General features: G+C 37.1%; 1 protein-coding gene across 2 annotated transcripts in view; it reads right to left on the bottom strand.

Annotated features, from left to right (window-relative positions):
* LOC124788174 (probable ATP-dependent RNA helicase DHX34) overlaps positions 1-19670 on the bottom strand; it is a 195445-nt gene that overhangs the window by 129811 nt on the left and 45964 nt on the right. For both annotated transcript variants that reach the window (XM_047255331.1, XM_047255340.1), the window contains exons 5-8: positions 9844-10047; positions 9229-9361; positions 3407-3555; positions 1902-2106 (exon numbers count right to left, since the gene is read on the bottom strand). In XM_047255331.1, the coding sequence (XP_047111287.1) occupies positions 1902-2106; positions 3407-3555; positions 9229-9361; positions 9844-10047 (691 nt within the window). The remainder of the gene's footprint in view (positions 1-1901; positions 2107-3406; positions 3556-9228; positions 9362-9843; positions 10048-19670) is intronic.

Genomic DNA, 19670 nt, shown 5'->3' with positions numbered 1-19670 from the left:
CAGACTGTGATTATCATTAAAGCAGTGACTCAATATACTTTCCCACGCTTCCAAACACTGCGAACCTATAATACAGGCAGCAATGACGCAACAAGCCAAGAATGAAAATCTTGCTTACCATACATGGAATTGTTAATGAAGGAAAAACAGTGAATTGAGAGAATATGTCTTCCATTGGGATCAACAAAAAATGAACATAAAAAGTGTGAAATTGTAAAAATGGGGTTTTACTGTAGTGCTGCGACACCAACAATACTTCACAGTCTGGTTGGAGTCCTGGTAGTTAGTACGCAAAACAACACAGCTTGTTTCACGATAAAAAGATGACTGGGTCAGCTGTCAAAATATTGTACAAGGTGTATAACTTTGCTTCCACCGTTTGCTGATAGGTGGCGACAATGGTAAGCAGTGGTCAGGCAGTTAGCTTGGACCTCGGTCAACATAACCTCATTCAAACACTAGTTGATTTGTGTCTGCATCATAAAGTTGTTCTTGATTGAAAATGTCAGTTTACAAGTTTAATTCTCATCATTTGTGGGAAGTGTTACTGTTTTGTTTCAATATGAAGAAAACAGTGACTGAGTCTCATTGAATGCTCTCAAGTATGTGTGGTAAGGATGTTATTAGTGAAAGAATGTGTCGTGAGTGGTTTCAACACTTCAAGAACAGTGATTTTAATGTTGTAGACTGGCATAGTGGTGGAAGAGAGAATGTTTTCGAAGATGCAGAATTGGAGACATTGCTGAGTGAAGACTCGCGTCAAACTCAAGAAGAATTGGCACGATTATTGGGAGTGACACAGCAAGCCATTTCAAAAAAGTCTCAAGGCTAGCTATGGGCATGATTCAGAAAGAAGCAACTTGGGTCACGTGTGAGCTGAAACCAAGAGACGTTGACATTGTTTGTGAACAGTTGCTTCAGAGGCAAAAATGGAAGGGATTTCTGCATCGCATCGTGACCAGGGATGAAAAATGGGTTCATTATGATAACCATAAATGCAAACAATCATGGGGATATCCCGGCCATGCTTCCACATCGACGGCCAAATAGAATATTCACGGCTTCAAGATCATGCTCTGCATTTGGTGGGACCAGCTCGGCACCGTGTACTATGAGGTGTTAAAGTCAAGTGAAACAATCACAGGTACTCATTATTGAACACAATTAAGGCATTTGAGCAGAGCATTAAAAGATAAACAGCCGCAATACAGCGAGAGGCACGATAAAGTGATTTTGCAGCACGACAGCACTCGACCCCACGATGCAAAAGAGATCAAAACGTATTTGGAAATGTTGAAATGGGAAGTCCTACCCCACCCACTGTATTCTCCAGACATTGCTGCTTCTGACTATCACCTGTTTAGATCAGTTGCGCATGGCCTGGATGATCAACACTTCCGATCTCATGAAGAAGTCACAAATTGGATCAATTCGTGAATTGCTTCAAAAGATTAACAATTTTTTCGACACGGGATTCGTACACTGCCCGAAAGATTGGAGAAAGTAGTGTCCAGTGATGGAAAATACTTTGAATGATACATGTGTAACCAATTTGCTTCATTAAAGCTTCAAATGTTCGGGAAAAAATGGCGGAAGCAAAGTTGTACACCTTGTACATATATGGAAAAACAGCTTTATACCCAAAAGCACTCTGCTAATTAACAATACTATCAAAATGGACACAAAAATGTTTTTGATGATGCTCACAATGGTAATAATTTCAATAATAAAATATGAACAAGAATGAAACCAAATATTAAAACAATAAAAATAAAACTGATATTAGTGTTTTGATCACTGTTGTATGGGTGAGTTCTCAATCACATCATTTACGATTTTTAGGGAAAAATGTTTGTCTTTGAATCTTATCAGGACTAACCAGAAAACTATAATAAACTTACCTGCACGCCCTTTTCTTTGTTCAGCACTTGCACGACTAACCCAAAATTCCTTCAGACGTTGCATTTTGCATATGGGATCATAACTCATCTCCTTCATTTTGCCTGAGTCCACAACAAAACGAATACCATCAATTGTTACCGAAGTCTCAGCAATATTGGTTGAAATGATGCACTTACGTACACCCTCTGGTGCATAATCAAACACCTGGATTCAACACACATATTTATCATAAATGGAGTTGTGTAAATCTGGATCCTCTTAGTTTAGACACACAAGAAAGACAAATTAAAAAATACCATAAGAAAACAAACATGTAGAGAAAACTGTGCAGTTTGATATTATAAACTGGAAATCACAGAAATGTAATCCTAAGTAAACTAGTCATAGGTTGATCTTGTGATATAGTATTGTTCACAGATCTGTTCTTCTGATTTGCTTGCTCTTTCTTTAGATTTGGAAGTTTTGAAAATGATATGATCATTATAGTTTTATAAAGTTATCTAGCTACTTATTACCTGTAGCAAAACATCACACCTGTTGATAACTAACTAATGTCACCCAATGGTCATTAATGAATATAAATATGGGGCCTTACACCAACTCTTTTTGACACCATCTCCTCCATCTTTCTCCCTCTGTCCTCACAAATACATCCCTCTCAACATATGGTTTGAATATCCTCTTGTCCCCCTCCTCCCCCTCCAACCTATCACAAACAATATACGTAAACAATACAAGTTTTGGAAGCTAGGATTAGTATTTTCTACTATAAACAAACAATGGAAAGTCCAGGATGGAATAACAACAATATGACAAGGACAGATTTCTACTCACCACATAGAGGAGACGTTAAGTTACAGACAGGCACAATGAAAAAGAATCTATCCTTTTTACATTTTTGTTATTTTCTCCTTTAAGTGTTTCTATTGGAAGAACTAGGAATTCTATCTCTTGAAGATAAGTACTGAGTAGATATTCTGTCTCCTCATTTCAGCTTCATCTACATAAACTATCATGAGGAATGTACATTTTTGCACATACTTTGATCCATATTACTCCATAATTCAAACAATCAAAACTCCAGGTAGTAATATCAACAATGTAGAAAAAGACAGATTGCTACTTACTGTAAAGATAACCCATTAAGTTGAAGACAGGCACAATTAAAAGACACTTACACATAAGCTTTCGGCCATGGCTTTCAGCAGAAAAAGAGAAATACACAGCATTCATTCACACAAGCAAGCACACATGACTGGCAGACTCTGGCAGTTTGTCTTTTAATTGTGCCTGTCTACAACTTAGTGCATATCTTTATGGTAAGTAGCTACCTATCTTTTCCTTCATTGTCGTTACTCCATAATGCTATTCATATTCCAGATGAAAGTACAAAAATAGGTACAACAAATAATAATAAATTTTGTATTCAAAACTTCTTTTTATATCATTTTCACAGAATCTATGTATCACAGAGACATTACTGTCAATTTCATGAGAGACTTACTTTATCCTGATCTGCAAGTGACAAGGAACTGTGAAGAGTTAACACTATCCATGCCTGTGTTTTATCTGCGTATTGCTGGGCTGCTTCAGCAATGGTAGAGATTTCACTCATACCACTCAGGAACATGAGGACATCACCTCTTTCATCTTCTGAGAACAGAATGACACAAAATGTAAAAGATGAACTTTGAAAAAAAAAAAACTTGCTGTATACAACAGTAAGAAATACTTTCTTGGTGAACACGTCTCACATTACTGTAAATACTGTCAGGAAAGAAACTGTGCCTGTAATATATTATGTGACATTGTGAGTGTAACAACTGAATTTAAATGAGCAAACTGCTTTTTTTTCCTTTCATAATATCTTTGACACATAAGTTCTTCAAACTGATTTTTAGCACACTTCCGTTCTCTAATTTGTCTATGACTTTCACCTTTATATTCATTTGTTCATTTGAAAAATAAACTCCAAGGCTTTATGATCTACTTAAGAGGACACAAGAAAGTTTAAATGCACTGAAAAACTGCAATATGACATTTAGTTCATTTACTTATTTGCTGTCATGCAATGCTCCATTATCTATGTGTATAGCATGGAATGTAGATAATAATGCTTGTGAAGTTGGAAGAAAAAGAAACAAGCACTTCTATCTGTGTTTATAAGTACAAGTAATGAACTGAAATGGCATTTAAAAGGAGTCTGTGTTAGTGACAGGATAACACAGATAAAGTAAAGACTGAATTAATTATTAGGCCCTGTCTACCTTGTAATCAAATAAATAAACTGGCCTGATATCTGTTTGAGGGGCAATGGTATTAAAAAAATTAACCTTTACGCTGTCCAATGACCAGGAGCACAATGTCAGCTTGTGGTCCAGTGCAAGAATCACCAATCTCTTGAGAGCCTGTTTGTTTTGCATGGGTGGTGGTGGTGGTTAGTGTTTAATGTCCCGTCGACAACGAGGTCATTAGAGACGGAGCGCAAGCTCAGGTTAGGGAAGGATTGGGAAGGAAATCGGCCGTGCCCTTTCAAAGGAACCATCCCGGCATTTGCCTGAAACGATTTAGGGAAATCACGGAAAACCTAAATCAGGATGGCCGGAGACGGGATTGAACCGTTGTCCTCCCGAATGCGAGTCCAGTGTGCTAACCACTACGCCACCTCGCTCGGTTTTTGCATGTGTCTGCTTGTCCCTGTGGTGTAATTATTTGAAGAGTATGCCACGTTCAGTACTCCATCTACTTCAGAGTTTATGCCACACTTACAACAGTTTCTTTCTCAATATTTTTTATGTTCTTAGTTTTAACTTGTTTAGTATGGTATACGTAATAAGGGATTTATTTTATGGAAATATAGAGGAGGTAAAATAACCACAGTGAAATGAGTGAAACTCATAGGAAGAAAACATAAAACAGCTTCATTGGAAGAATAGAATAACACAGTGAGACGAATGATCATTATACAAAAATAAGGTTAAGTAATGTTCCTTTGTGTGTTGATTTGTAAAACAAGGTTAAGGAACCACACAACATGGCATTTTCACACATTGGCTTAATTCCCATATATTGCCTTTGCACACAAGGAAAGAATGAATGGGATGAGCCAGCCCTTCCCCCTCTCCTCCTGTCACTTCCCACTTTACCAGTTGATGTAGACTTCAGGTAGTGTCAATCTGAATGCTCAACTATTGTTGGGATATCTTAATGTGTTGGTTTTCTTGTACTCTAACATGGGCATCTTTGTGAAATCTGTCAAATAGTTATCTGATGACCGCTAAGTGGAATTTCTGGGCAGGCATTTTATTTATGGTGGATTCACTGTACTTACTGTTGGAATTCAATATACACAGATCAAGAGTATGAAAAAAATTCTCTTTATGACACCTCACAACAACCACCATAAAACTCACCCATGGACTAATTGCAGTAACTTCACACAAGAAGTACATTCATCATTCCATTCTCTAGTCAACAAGTGCAGGAGAACATAGGACATACTGAAACCATCTGAAACACAGGAACCAAGCACATACTGAGAGCTCACTTCAGACCTATAACGTTAATGGTGCTAGAAGCAAGAAGCCATATTGCACGTAGAGCACAGAAACTACAAAAGTTATGTATATTGCACTGCACATTTTGCTCAAGGATAGTTGTATATCTGCTGATAAGTATCATGAATTGTCTTACATGTGACTCTCCCTCTACTAAATGAACATTGCTAATTATGCAACTGGAGATGGCATTTCACCTTTGAGGTGCAACTGATCAATGGTAAGAACACAGGGCCAGGATGGCTCAGTATCTTGATCTTTTCAGAGGATGCTGAGAGATAGCATCCCTAAGGTTCAAGTTTTGCAAAACCTGTCATCTTACTCTGACACATTAATGATATTTTCAACACATGGATTCATGGTTGACTTGAGAGGTTCAATTTCACCGAACCTCAATTCGCATTTTACAAGAATAAATTCAGATGGTTTGTTTCTGAACCCACACCACTTCGTTTGCTCTTGCTTGTGAATATTGTGCACTGCACTAAAAGTTATTTGACAGAACAATTAAGGATATCTTCATTTTGACAGGCATCAGCTTTTCCCAGTGACATTCTCTCTTCCCAGCTGTTCACAATTCATAGTAAATCTATCTATTCTGAATCAGGTTTTATATACAAGTACACAGCAACTATAGCACTGCTTTTACTTCTCAGCATTAGTTAGCACTTTAGAAGCAAGCAAATTTCCCCAAGTTGAATAATCACCTCATAACCAACAGACAAACAATAACCATGTTACATGTTATCATCTAAATTAGATTATTCCATTCCTTGCCCCCACCCCTCTCAAAAACACCCAGCTGAAACCTTCCACTCCCCTTCACCCCAGTTTCATACCATTTAATTCATACTTCTGGATCAACACCAGCTATCATATTCACTCTTGTCACATCCAATGAGAAATCTAGACAATGCTTGATGGAAGACCAGTGAACATCCATCCAATCACTGTACAATGGTATTGGCAAACTGAATACTTTCTGAATTAGTAATTCAGCCAAGGAAACTTGGACAAGGGAATACAAACAATAACACAAAACTTCAAACAACTACTTCTGAAGTTCACCAATGGAATGTATGGAATAACAAGACCTGATCTCGTACAAAGACAAGACAAAATTCCCTTGGGGAATGCAAGCCTGGGTTTGATTCAACTAACAAACTCCCCCCCCCCCCCCCTCCTTAAAAAAGAGGGCAGAGAGAGGGAGAGAGGGAGAGAGAGAGAGAGAGAGAGAGAGAGAAGCAGTAATCGCTTGGATCAAGACATTTTCTGAAGCAACTGCTTATATCAAGACATTTTCTGACGGAACCCCTTTCCTGGGAAGAACAAATCTATTTACATGTTTTGGAAGGTGAGTAATACTGAAAGAATTTGCTGAAGGTAACTTCCAACAAACCTCTCTCCGTTCTTGATACGCATCATATATATGTGTCATGTACGATTTCTCCTGATTGTGCCATGACAGGCTCATTGGTGCCATGTTCCTATCTAGTTCTCTTGCTGCCTCTCTCTCGCAACTGCCAGCCACTTTTCCCTCCAGCCCACCTTAGGTAATTATTTACATGTTCCATAGATCACTTGAACAACTTTTTTTATTGAAATGATGTGGAATGAGGCTCCTCTCAAACAGCATTTTGCTACATTTGGGCTACAGTGCCAGGATAATGCAATTGGCTGAGACAATGTAAATACTTGGGTGTACATCTTTTTGTTACCTAGTTTCAAGGAAGAACACTGTCAAAAAGATCAGCAACGATTTCAATTTTTTTAAAATTTGCTTTATGAGGCTGTTGACTGCTCAATGCCTCAACTATATGGTGAATAAACACACTTTTCTTTTTCCAGTATTTACTGATAGATTATGTGTTCATACACAAGGAGGTTTTTTCCTATTCTTTCTCCCTCTTACTCGCTCTTTAATTCCCTGATTTTTGAGTCCTTCTGCTGCTAGAATTTCACTGTTAATTAGTACCATGCTTTGTTCAGTTTTATCTGCCCTATGTCTTGCACTGGGTAAATTTCCTCTCTAATGAGAGGAGGTACCCAGCAATGCAATCGACTTTTTGAAACCATTTGTACTGTGATGTAAATTGAAGTCTGGAGTATAATACCCTGCAGCCATTCACCCTAATGGACTCTTGTTAGCAAGTAAATGATAAAAAATTTAAAAAAGATCAGAATTTAGCATGATGCGCTACCATTTTATAAAAGGAGGTTTATACAGACTGGTTGCACAACGAACAGTTAAGGTACAGGCCTGACATGTGATCACAGCTTGTGTATTTGAATCTCATCAAGTGTTTTGAAATTTTTCAGTTTTAAATCTTTATTAAAATGACTTTGGTTGTTATTTATATACACTTAATTGGTTTAACTGTAATTTTTTATTTCTATTCCTTTGTCATGTCATTTTATTGTCATATTAAATTTTCATTTGCTCTCATTTTTCTCCCTATCATTCTTTTTCGACTTGAACTCTTGTTCATGTCATTTTCGTTATTTTTATGTATTAATTCCAATTTAATATCTCTAATGTCCTTTTCATTCATGTTATTTCCTTCCTTATTTCCCTTTTACATCCTGCTTGAATTTTGTTTTATTTGTAATTCCTTCATTCATTGAAATCTTCATCTGCATTACTTTGTCCACAGTGCAATAAGAATTCATTATTTTTAATCTTTGTATGATGATTACTATCCAAAAAATATACATCTTGTGATGAAAAACACCTTTCTGACACCATATCTCAGTCATTATTAATAGATTATCCCATCTTTTGTTTTTAACTGATAAACAGCAGTTACAATTGTCTAAATATTAAGATAGATAAATAAAAATAATTAAATTCACACGTGCAAAGATTCAAAGTGAAAAAGGAACGGTTGATAGAAAAAATGAGAGCAACTGAAAAAGATAACACAGTGATGCAATCGTGTGACTAAGAAATGGAAATAAAAAAATTACATTTAATCCTATTAATTGAATAAAAATAACAACCAAAGATATTTTGAAGAACATTTAAAAATAAAAGATTTCAAAGCCTCTGACAAGTTTCAAACCCACAACCTTTAGCGTGAGAAGCCTGTACCTTAAACATTACATGGCACAAAGAGTCAGATATGATTCCATTTTTAAACCTGTAGGTACAGCATCACATAAAATTCCAATTTTTTTCATCAATTACTTACAAATGAGAGCCTACCTGGGGATTGGCTGTTGGATGTTATACCTGGAACCTTAACCTACATCATCATATAGATGATTTCAAAAAGTCCACCCACCACTAGGGACCTCTCCTTGTAAGCCTTGCACAATGTGACTTCATATAAACCTTCCTTTCTTCTTACTATATTTAAGATATCACATGCCCTTCAAAGTAATGAATCGTTATAGATTTTGGTCAGGTGAGCCCACTATTTACTGGTAAGCAGGAAACAAAGTACTTGTCTTCATTTGGTTTAATTATAGCATATGTAATGACAGAGAGACAGGACAATGAACTTGGTACAAAACAAAACACGTTTTTTATGCATCATAAACTGTTGTACAAATGTTAATTACACCAGTCTAAGATCTCTTATGAAGAAAAATGACTACCAAGGTATTAAAATCATATGCAAAAAAATTCCCCTTTGGCACAGAAGGCATAGAGTCACTGACAGCAGGCGATTTGAGTGGAAGGGGGGAGGGTGATGGGGGAGAGGGGGGGGGGGGTTAGGCCACACAAAATGATTGTAGTATAGTTGCAATACAATTCTGGTCTTACTTGGAAACTTTTCATCAATAAGCTGAAGAATCCGGACATAAGGTGCTGGATTAATACGTCCAGATTTTGAAGATTTTTCCTCAACAGAAATAGGTCTGTAATAAAGCTTTATGGGATACAGTCTTCCAGGAACCTGTTGAAATGCAAAGGCAATGGTTATATGGATGTTGTCTAATTATGAGGTAAAAATAAATATATGGGAAAATAAAATAAATATATGGGAAAATAATATGCAGTGTTCTAGGACAAATAACAGAGGATAGAAGCTTTATTTTAATAAAATATTTCATTAACTCCATCAAAAATTCTTATCAGTTTCAAGTTTTTTTTTTCCTCTCAGAACAAACATTAATCCATAACATTACATAATTTGTTAGATAAACCCCTTCTGTTTTACTTCTTGCTTCAAGTGTCTACAATAATTTTATTTTTTAAATTGATGCATCAGCTTTGACATTTCTGCTTACATGGTTTTGCATAATTAAACAGGAAGAAGCCAAGCTGATTTGTTTTAAAACTCTTGTTCAGTAAGATCCAAGTAATTAATCGATAAGTGGACATTATATTAGACTGAAACAAAAAGATGCTTGCTTCTAAAATGGACAAATTACTCACCTGAATTACTACTGCATCACCAGCAAAATACTGCACAAATAACTTTATATTGATTGTAGCAGACATCAAAACAACTTTTAAATCTGGTCGCTGGTACAACAGGCAGCGCACGACTCCAAGCAAAAAATCTCCATAGAGATGACGCTCGTGCACTTCATCCAGGACGACTACATCATAGGTTGACAGTGATGGGTCAGTTGACACCTGCAAGGTGATAAAAGGTTCAAACAATCATGATAGCAACCTAGATTGAAGCACTGGCATCTATGTTGTTGTTGTTGTGGTCTTCAGTCCTGAGACTGGTTTGATGCAGCTCTCCATGCTACTCTATCCTGTGCAAGCTTTTTCATCTCCCAGTACCTACTGAAACCTATATCTTCCTGAATCTGCTTAGTGTATTCATCTCTTGGTCTCCCTCTACGATTTTTACCCTCCACGCTGCCCTCCAATACTAAATTGGTGATCCCTTGATGCCTCAGAACATGTCCTACCAACCGATCCCTTCTTCTGGTCAAGTTGTGCCACAAACTTCTCTTCTCCCCAATCCTATTCAATACTTCCTCATTAGTTATGTGATCTACCCATCTAATCTTCAGCATTCTTCTGTAGCACCACATTTCGAAAGCTTCTATTCTCTTCTTGTCCAAACTATTTATCGTCCATGTTTCACTTCCATACATGGCTACACTCCATACAAATACTTTCAGAAATGACTTCCTGACACTTAAATCTATACTCGATGTTAACAAATTTCTCTTCTTCAGAAATGCTTTCCTTGCCATTGCCAGTCTACATTTTATATCCTCTCTACTTCGACCATCATCAGTTATTTTGCTCCCCAAATAGCAAAACTCCATTACTACTTTAAGTGTCTCATTTCCTAATCTAATTCCCTCAGCATCACCCGACTTAATTAGACTACATTCCATTATCTTTGTTTTGCTTTTGTTGATGTTCATCTTATATCCTCCTTTCAAGACACTGTCCATTCCATTCAACTGCTCTTCCAAGTCCTTTGCTGTCTCTGACAGAATTACAATGTCATCGGCGAACCTCAAAGTTTTTATTTCATCTCCATGAATTTTAATACCTACTCAGGGGGCCTTGTTTCGACTCAGGTCTTTCAGTGCTCTGTCAAACTCTTCACGCAGTATCATATCTCCCATTTCATCTTCATCTACATCCTCTTCCATTTCCATAATATTGTCCTCAAGTACATCGCCCTTGTATAGACCCTCTATATACCCCCTCCACCTTTCTGCTTTCCCTTCTTTGCTTAGAACTGGGTTTCCATCTCTGAGCATCTAATTAAATATATAATTGTAAGCAAGTAAGATCTACACAATATTTTCATGAATAAAGCTATGAAGATGATGATAACTGTTGGACAGATCACCGAAGTACTGTCATGCATTTGTCACTATCTGTCCAGAGGAGGAAAAAAAAAGAAGAACTGTAGACACAAATTTGTTCCTGAGAAGTTTGGCAGATCAGAATATACCTCATAGTACAGGAAACAACTTCATCAGGCACTGCCTAAGGGATGTTGTCATGATGTAACGCAACACTGGGAGAATTTAAAGACTAATATTATGGATGCCTGCAAAGAAACATTAGGATATAAAACTAGGAAACATAAAAAATTGTAGAAGATTTGAAGTATTGATCTCAGAGAAGAGGAAAGCCTTGTAAGCACAACACAAGCAGCTGAACTTAATCGCGAAAAGAAAAGTCTTTTGTCTTGCTAAAACAAAAGTACAAAGTGCTACCCATGCGCCGAGGAATATGTGCCAGATAATGAGATCCAGAGAGTTAGAATATCTCACACATAAAGATATGTGACAGTTCTTCCACGCCACAACAGTAATTTATAGTCCAAGCATCTTTGGTTGAAATCCACTTTGGTCTAGTGACAAATGTACCCTTCTAAAACATCAATGCTCCATCATGAATAGGTGGAAAGAACATTTTGAAGACCTTCTGAAATCAGTTACTGATGAACAAGTGCACAACATCAACAATGTAGAAAAGACAGATTGCTACTTGCCATAAAGAAGACATGTTAAGTTGCAGACAGGCACAATTAAAAGACACTCACATACAGCTTCTAGCCACATCCTTCATCAGTAACACACACACACACACACACACACAAAAAAAGAAAAAAGCAAGCATACCTCATGCACACACAACTGCCAACTCTAGCATCTTGGGCCAGAGTGCTGGAATGGCGTTCTGGCTCGAGATGCTGAAATTGGCAGTCGTGTGTGTGTGAGGTGTGCTGGCTTGTGTGTGTGTGTGTGTGTGTGTGTGTGTGTGTGTGTGTGTGTGTGTTTTACTGGTGAAGGCTGCAGACGAAAGATATATGTGAGTGTCTTTTAATTGTACCTGTCTGCAACTTGACATGTCTTCTTTACAGTAAGTAGAAATCTGTTTTCCTACATTGTTGATATTCCTGCCTGGAGTTTCCATTGTTTGATTTTTGCCAAATGACTTCCTTCCATCCAACAACACTGTGAAGTTTTCCCATGTTACTCTTCTGTTAAAATGGCATTCCAGAACAACATGCTCAAGTTGGCAGTCATGTGTTGTTTGTGAAAGGTGCTTGCTTGTGTGTGTGTGTGTGTGTGTGTGTGTGTGTGTGTGTGTGTGTGTGTGTGTGTTTTTAATTGTGCCTGTCTACAACTTGACAGGTCTCCTTTACAGTAAGTAGCAATCTGTCTTTTCCACATTGCCGATATTCCTACCTGAAGTTTCCATTGTTTGACACGTGCACAACATAATGGAACAAGAACCTACCAAAGAAGAACTTGGCTCCCCACAAACATTAGGTGAAGTAAAGTGTGCTGTCATTCAAGAATACAATATATAGCCACTGGTCCTGATGGAATACCAGTAGAAGCTCTCAAAAAAGGTGGTGAGGAACTCACAAGACACATACATTAATTTATCATTAAAACCAGGAACACTGAAGAAAATGCCTCCTGATTTCATGAATGTTCTTGTGGTTCCCATATTTTAGAAAGATCACAATGTACCTTCACTCATGACACACGTGATTTCAGAGATCACACGTCCGTACAGTTCACAGGCCTACTTATGGAGGCCACTTGGGTCGGCACCCTGGCATGCTCTAGTGAGTAGCCAAGGAAACAGTTTTATTTAAGCAACGGTAAACCTAGGGGAGTCTAAATGAGATGTGCAGATTGCTGTACAATTTGTCATTCTGCACACGTCACCATCATAGGATCCTGTGGCAGTGTACAGCTCCAATGTGTATTGAGACGAGTAAGAGAGTTGTGCTGTTTGCTCTTGTTTGTCATGCTTTGTGATGTTTGATGAAAGTTTTGTTTTAAAATGCTTGCCTGTACGGTAACGGGATGCAGGTCATACAGCAGGAAGACTTGGATGTAGTCTATCATTCAATTGCAGAAAGTTTGGATTACAAAGTGCCAACAGTGTGTTCTTTACATTTCATGCCTGATGATTATTTCCATGATTTGTGATCAGAATTCCTTAATCAACCACCTAGGAAAGTGTTCCTAGTTTAAGTGGTAATGCAAGTGCAGATGAAGCAGTTTCTCCAAATAGAGCAGACAGGTTGCAGACAAGGAAGACAATGCAAAGTACTCTTGAGCACCTGGCTAATTTGTCTCCCAAAAAAAGAAAACTGGACCAGACAACAGCTACAGATGAGTGAGAGATTGGCAGTAAATAAATCAGTGACCTTTGTAAATTCACAGAAGAATTAGAATATAGGAACAACAAACTGACAGCCCTACGTGCAAAACTGAGGTACAGTGAGAGCCTGTGTCGAGAAAATAAAACATAAGCAGAATTATCAAAAGCAGCAAGTGCAGGAGAAGGTGACTGAAATATTAGCAAACTATTCTAAGAACACAGATAAACTGGTTCCTGAGTGGATAGAAATAAGCAAAGTGGCAAAGAGAAGACATTCATAAAGCAGTTACTCTTTGTTTTGTATCTAGGAAGTGTTATTTGTTTTTAAAGAATCTGGCTGGTTTCCCACTTCCTGGACTACCAACACAGAAAGATGGAAATCATGCCCTCTCTCATGCTTTCCTAGTGTTCTTACAGATGTTTAAAGCTAATGAAAGCCCAGTCATCCGTACTGCCAAAAGTTGAATGTGTATGTGTGCTCTCATTCAATGAAATGAATGTAGGCAGCAGTGCTTTATATGAGTCTGTTGAAGATTGTATTGTACGGCTGCACTCTAACATGCTGTTTGTTATGGTATGGGTTTTGTTTGAAGGATGGAAGCAATCAATCTACTACGGCTTTGACACACAGATGACAGCTGATCACTTAAACACTATCATCTGCTCCATACAAGATGTTGACTACAATGTTGTTGCAGTAGTGTGTGACCTTGGCACAAAAAATCAATTTGTGTGGACAGGTCTTAATAGAACAGCTGCTTCCAAATCCCAAATATGAAAATAAATGAATCTGGGTATTTTCAGATGTTCCACATGTATTTAAATTAATGAGGAACCATGTTCTAGGGGGACCACTTGAACACGTTGTCAACAGAGCACATGCGAAGTTCAAGCAACTCTACCCAATGCTCAGCAGGGAAATTATACTGAATAGGAGGGCGTTGACACTGATTAGATCCCTAATGATGTATGCAGCTCCCGAATGGGGATACGCACCTCCTACATGGCTCCACTGCCTGCAGATCATACAGAACAAAGTGATACGCATCATTAGCAACACTCCACGCTACACATGCACCATGGATCTTCACAATGAATACCGCCTCGAAACTCTCAAGGAAGTATTCAAAAAACATGCCACAGGACTATACAGGAACTCGAGAGACTTGAACAATCCTTTCATCCTTAATCTGGGAAACACAGGTGGGAGCAGAAGTGGCCAAAGACTCTACTAGCTAAGGCATAACCACCTATGGCAAGCTAACATACATCCACAAGCGACAACATCAGCAAGTCCCTGCATATCAGCAACGTTGACTGGATATGCCAGCTGCTATTAAAGTCAACACACAGGCTACAGCAGGGAAACCGACAAGCTCGCACAATGATGCACAAACAAACTGCCAATATTACCCTACACTGTGAATTTGATATATGACTTATCTGACACAAAACAATGATGAACCTAACTGTTACAAGTATGCAGATGCTGACAGAGAAATCAAAACGAGCACCCAGTGCCATCCGCTGAGTAACACCACCGCACAATGACAAAGGTATCGAAATGCATGATACCCACTACTAACAAAGCCCACCCATTCACAACCTGTCACAAGCAGCAAGAAAACCACTGCTCTTACAACCTGACCCAACTATCACAGAGGTTTTTCCCTTGGTGCTTGCCTTGGCACTTTTTTCCCTCTGCCCTTCAAAGCACTACCTTTCATTCACCTTTCGACCCAATCTATCTCCAGATGAGCACAAACATCACAGTACCCACATCACACGAGACCTCACTTTAGTGAAATCTAACCCTTATGCAGAGATGGCAGTAGACCTTTTGAGTTGGCCATCATGCCGGTGTGGGCATGGAGGAGCTCCACATCTATAAAACTTTCTGGATGAGGGAATAAGTCTTCCAAGTGGGAAAACTGTTAATAAATGTTCTGTAGAAATACTGCTCACATTAGACAGGATTGAAATGAAGTTGTGTCCTACACTGTCACAAATTCAACTCATTGCCAAGGGCAGAGAATATCAATGGCTCTATTTAGCTACGCAACTTTTTTTGATTACAACAACTAAAGCCATACGATATCTGATGTCTGGAGAACCGGAAGCAGGAAATGTTTTTCAGCTTGCGAACTATGCATTAGACATCCTGAATGCATGAAGATTCAGTGACAAGAATATGTTATTTTGTGATTATGGAATGCACATGGATGTTCAGGAAAGAATATTAAGGGAACTGTACATGTGTGTTGAAAAAATGCACATAGGCAGTACAAATCTGTTGATAACTTTTATTATGTCTTGACCACATTTTTATTTTTCCAACAACCTTACATGTTTCGACTTTATGTCATTTTCAAAGGCTACAAAATACAACACAAAACTGGTATCAGAAGAAAATATTATACATTTCACCATTGATAAGAGACATATTACAATGACAAGAATATGGCTTCCTAGGTTATTTAACGAAATTGCTATTGTTTTTGTTAAAGAATATTTATTAATTATTATTGCTTTTAGTTACTTAATTTGCCTTTCTTTAACTTTCTTCTGTAAGTACGAGCTTTGTTGTAGAACCTCTCTCTTATTTACGTGTGGTAATAAAAAATTTCACTTTCAAAAGAATTACGTACATTTAAAAAATTACGTGAACTCATATTGACTGATTAAGAATATTTAGTTGAGAATTAAATCCTTTACATCATTCGGTCTTGGCACACATTTTCTAAATGCAGTGGATTTTTTGTTAAATATTTACTGAATTCTATCCCGGCGTTAACTATGGAACACAAGATTATCTCTATTAGCAGAAAATGGTTAATTATTGCCAAGCCGACATTTAATTATCACTGATGAAACCTACTTCGCTATACATTTAAGTTATTTGAAAGAACCAAAATTGTTAAATTTCAATGTTAACTAACATTAACTATCCGCCTACGAATGCACAAACGTATAATTAGTTTAAAATTCATCAGTCTCAGGATCACTGTAAAAGAAGAACAATTTCTTAATTCACTGTTAATTTTTATCTATCTGTTCCCGATTTACGGGTTTGGTTGATTTTCCTTTAGCGGAACAATTTTTTAAATGTGCCGCTGCTGCAAATCGATCGGTCGCGGCACAGCCCAGCAACACCGCTAAAAATGCTGAAAATTCTTTAAAGAAATTTTATAGATGACATGGGTAAGCTAATTTACATTAATAATACACACTTTTGATAAATTCTGATATATTTAGATCAAACAATAATTCAACTCACATTAATTTGTAACTTCTGCTCTAATGGCGGCTAAATCTAGACAGAGACAAAAGAAGTCTACACATTCATAAATCGCTTCAATACAGCTTCCTCTCACATTCAGCTCTACACAGAGAAGACAAAAGAATACGCTGTACATGGTTCTTTTATACCACTGCTGACTATTAACATTTCTTTGTAATTTGACAATATTATTCTCCTCTGGCTAAATTTCACATCTCTGTTATCGCAGATACTGACACGTTTCACAATCACATAACAAATATAGAAAAATTACTATCCTAAATACAGAGAGAATATTACTACAAAAAATATTACGATAATAACAAATGTCCTTTACACAAAATTCAATAATATTGTTTGTTCAATAATTACGGTATATACAACTTGCTCAGAGCGGCATATATGGTACAAATAAACTCTTGTTCATTAATAGCATGAGTTTGCCAGGGAACGTTACAGTTACCATTGCTTTGTCATTCATATAAAATTGTTCATTAGATGCATTGTACACGTCAACATTCTTGATCATGAGATAAGTGCAAACTGCTACCAAGGAAAAATTTTTGGAAGCCAAGTGGACTAACTGCTAGGTGGTGCTGGATATGTGGTACACATTGCAATTTGTTTCTGTTTACAACCACAGTTTTCATCATTACATTGTATAAAACAATTTTATCAGTAAACATGGAAACCACATTACAATGTTTTACGCAAAGAGATTACTTTATAAAATAATGTGTAACAGATAATTTTTTTTAACTAATACGTTGGAAGAATGCACTGATTGGTGCTGGGTCCTACTGTCTGTTAACTAACAAGTCTTCTGTCCTTTTTTTTTTTTTTTTTTTTTTTTTTTTTTTTTTGCAGCTTACAGCACATAAATTACTATCACCAGTAATAGTCCATAAATCTTTAATAAAAGTCAAAATTATAGAGATTACTAGAGGGTTGGAGGGGGATTGGTTAAGGCTGGCACACTTCAGATAATATACATGATATCTTCTGTGGTTGTATGACCATAAAACTGTTTTCTGTGAGTAACAAACATTATGCCATTTATCACCACTACACAGTATTCTTTTTGTGATGAATGACATACCATTCTGTATTTTACCCCCAAGACTGTTCATCTTTGTGTGGCTTCATCCTGTGTTTTGTTTTGTGCGCAAGATGAGTAAAAGTTTAGTTATTTATTACATATTTAGTGTCATATGCGCAGATTGATCATAGGCCGAGAGTATTCACAAGAGGTCGCTCAGCGCTTGACGCTGCATGACACAAATTGAAAACTTTTGACAACAGTGCTATTATAGCTCTTTCACAATGCTTTCGCATTATTTTATTTAAGTTGTCATTTTATAAATATTTGTAGTCACAGTATTACAAACAGCTTTACAGGATTTTTAATATGTCAAGATGAATGCTGTGTACCCATACCCTCCCCCCTCCTCTAACTGCGTCATGGTGATCCACAATATTTGTTACTCACAGAAAACAGTTTCATGGTCATACAACTGCAGAAGATCTCATGTATGTTATTTTAAGTGTGCCAACTTTAACCAATTCTCTTCCAACTCTCTAGTAATCTCTATAATTTTAACTTTTATTAAATATTTATGAACTTTTACTGATGATAGTAATTTCTGTACCATAAGTTGTTTAAAAAATAAAAAATAAACAAAAGACTTGTTAGTTAACAGACATTTGGCCCCAGCACCAATCAGCACATGCTTCCAAGGTATGAATAAAAAAATAAAAAATAAAAAAAATCAGTTACACATTATTTTGTAAAGTAATACCTTTTTGAAAAACATTGTAAAATGGTTTACACGTTTACTGATGAAATTGTTTTATATGATGTAATGATGGAAATTATGTTTGTAAACAAAAACAAATTACTGCCTGTACCACCTACCCAGTGCCCCTATTGTTCAGTCCACTTGGCTTCCAAAAATTTTCCCTTGGTAGTAGTTTGCACTTGTCTCATGATCGAGAATGCTGACATGATACAATGTATCTAATGAACAATTTTACATGAGTGACAGATCACTTCTAAGCTAGGAAGTCATATTGTTGTCATTTTAATATGTCTCTTATTAATAGTGAAATGTATCATATTTTCATATCTTCTGATACCAGTTTCATGTTGCATTTTGTAGCCTTTGAAAATGATGTAAAGTCAAAACGCGTTAAGGTTGTTGGAAAAATAAAAATGTGGTCAAGATATAAGAAAAGTTATCAGAAGTGCATCCAAATGGCTGCATTGTCTCACAGCGTTTTCATGCAAACTGCAACAGTACAAATCATTTGCTCCCATTCCGGAAAGTCATCATGACAACAGTCCGGTCATTATTTGAACTGTATTCAGACCTTCAGCCAGTGCAGATGAGATGTATTCTAATTGCATGATTGAACCACAACACACTGGAAAATTGTTTCTTGCAGATAAGAGGATTTGGCCATTTCCACTTGAATGCTTCTCCAACAGAAGTGAAACATTGATTGTGGCTGCTACTCTTAGGGCACAATGCTCATGATATTTCTCTATCAAATGAAACTACCATAGAGGCAGTTAGCGTTGATGGACTTTTGACGTCACATCTGTTCAGAAGAATTTTGCTCTGCATGAATGAAGTGCTGGAAACAGGAGATTGTGAAACAGAACTGCAGGATATTAACTTTCCTCTTCTACCTGCACGGGAAGATTCAGCTGTCAGCAAGGGAACTGACTCCTTTTTATCTTTTTGCCTCAACAGAATGATTTCGATACCTGGCTGCATACATTGCATATCATGAAAAGAAGTATGATGACACACTGGGAACATCGTCTGGAGATATTTTAAGTCCTTCTGCAACAGATGCAGAA

This window comes from Schistocerca piceifrons, chromosome 1 (genome assembly GCF_021461385.2).
Source record: "Schistocerca piceifrons isolate TAMUIC-IGC-003096 chromosome 1, iqSchPice1.1, whole genome shotgun sequence".
In the NCBI taxonomy this organism is placed as follows: Eukaryota; Metazoa; Arthropoda; class Insecta; order Orthoptera; family Acrididae; genus Schistocerca; species Schistocerca piceifrons.
Note: the sequence above shows the minus strand (reverse complement) of the source record. Positions and strands in the feature narration are given on the sequence as shown.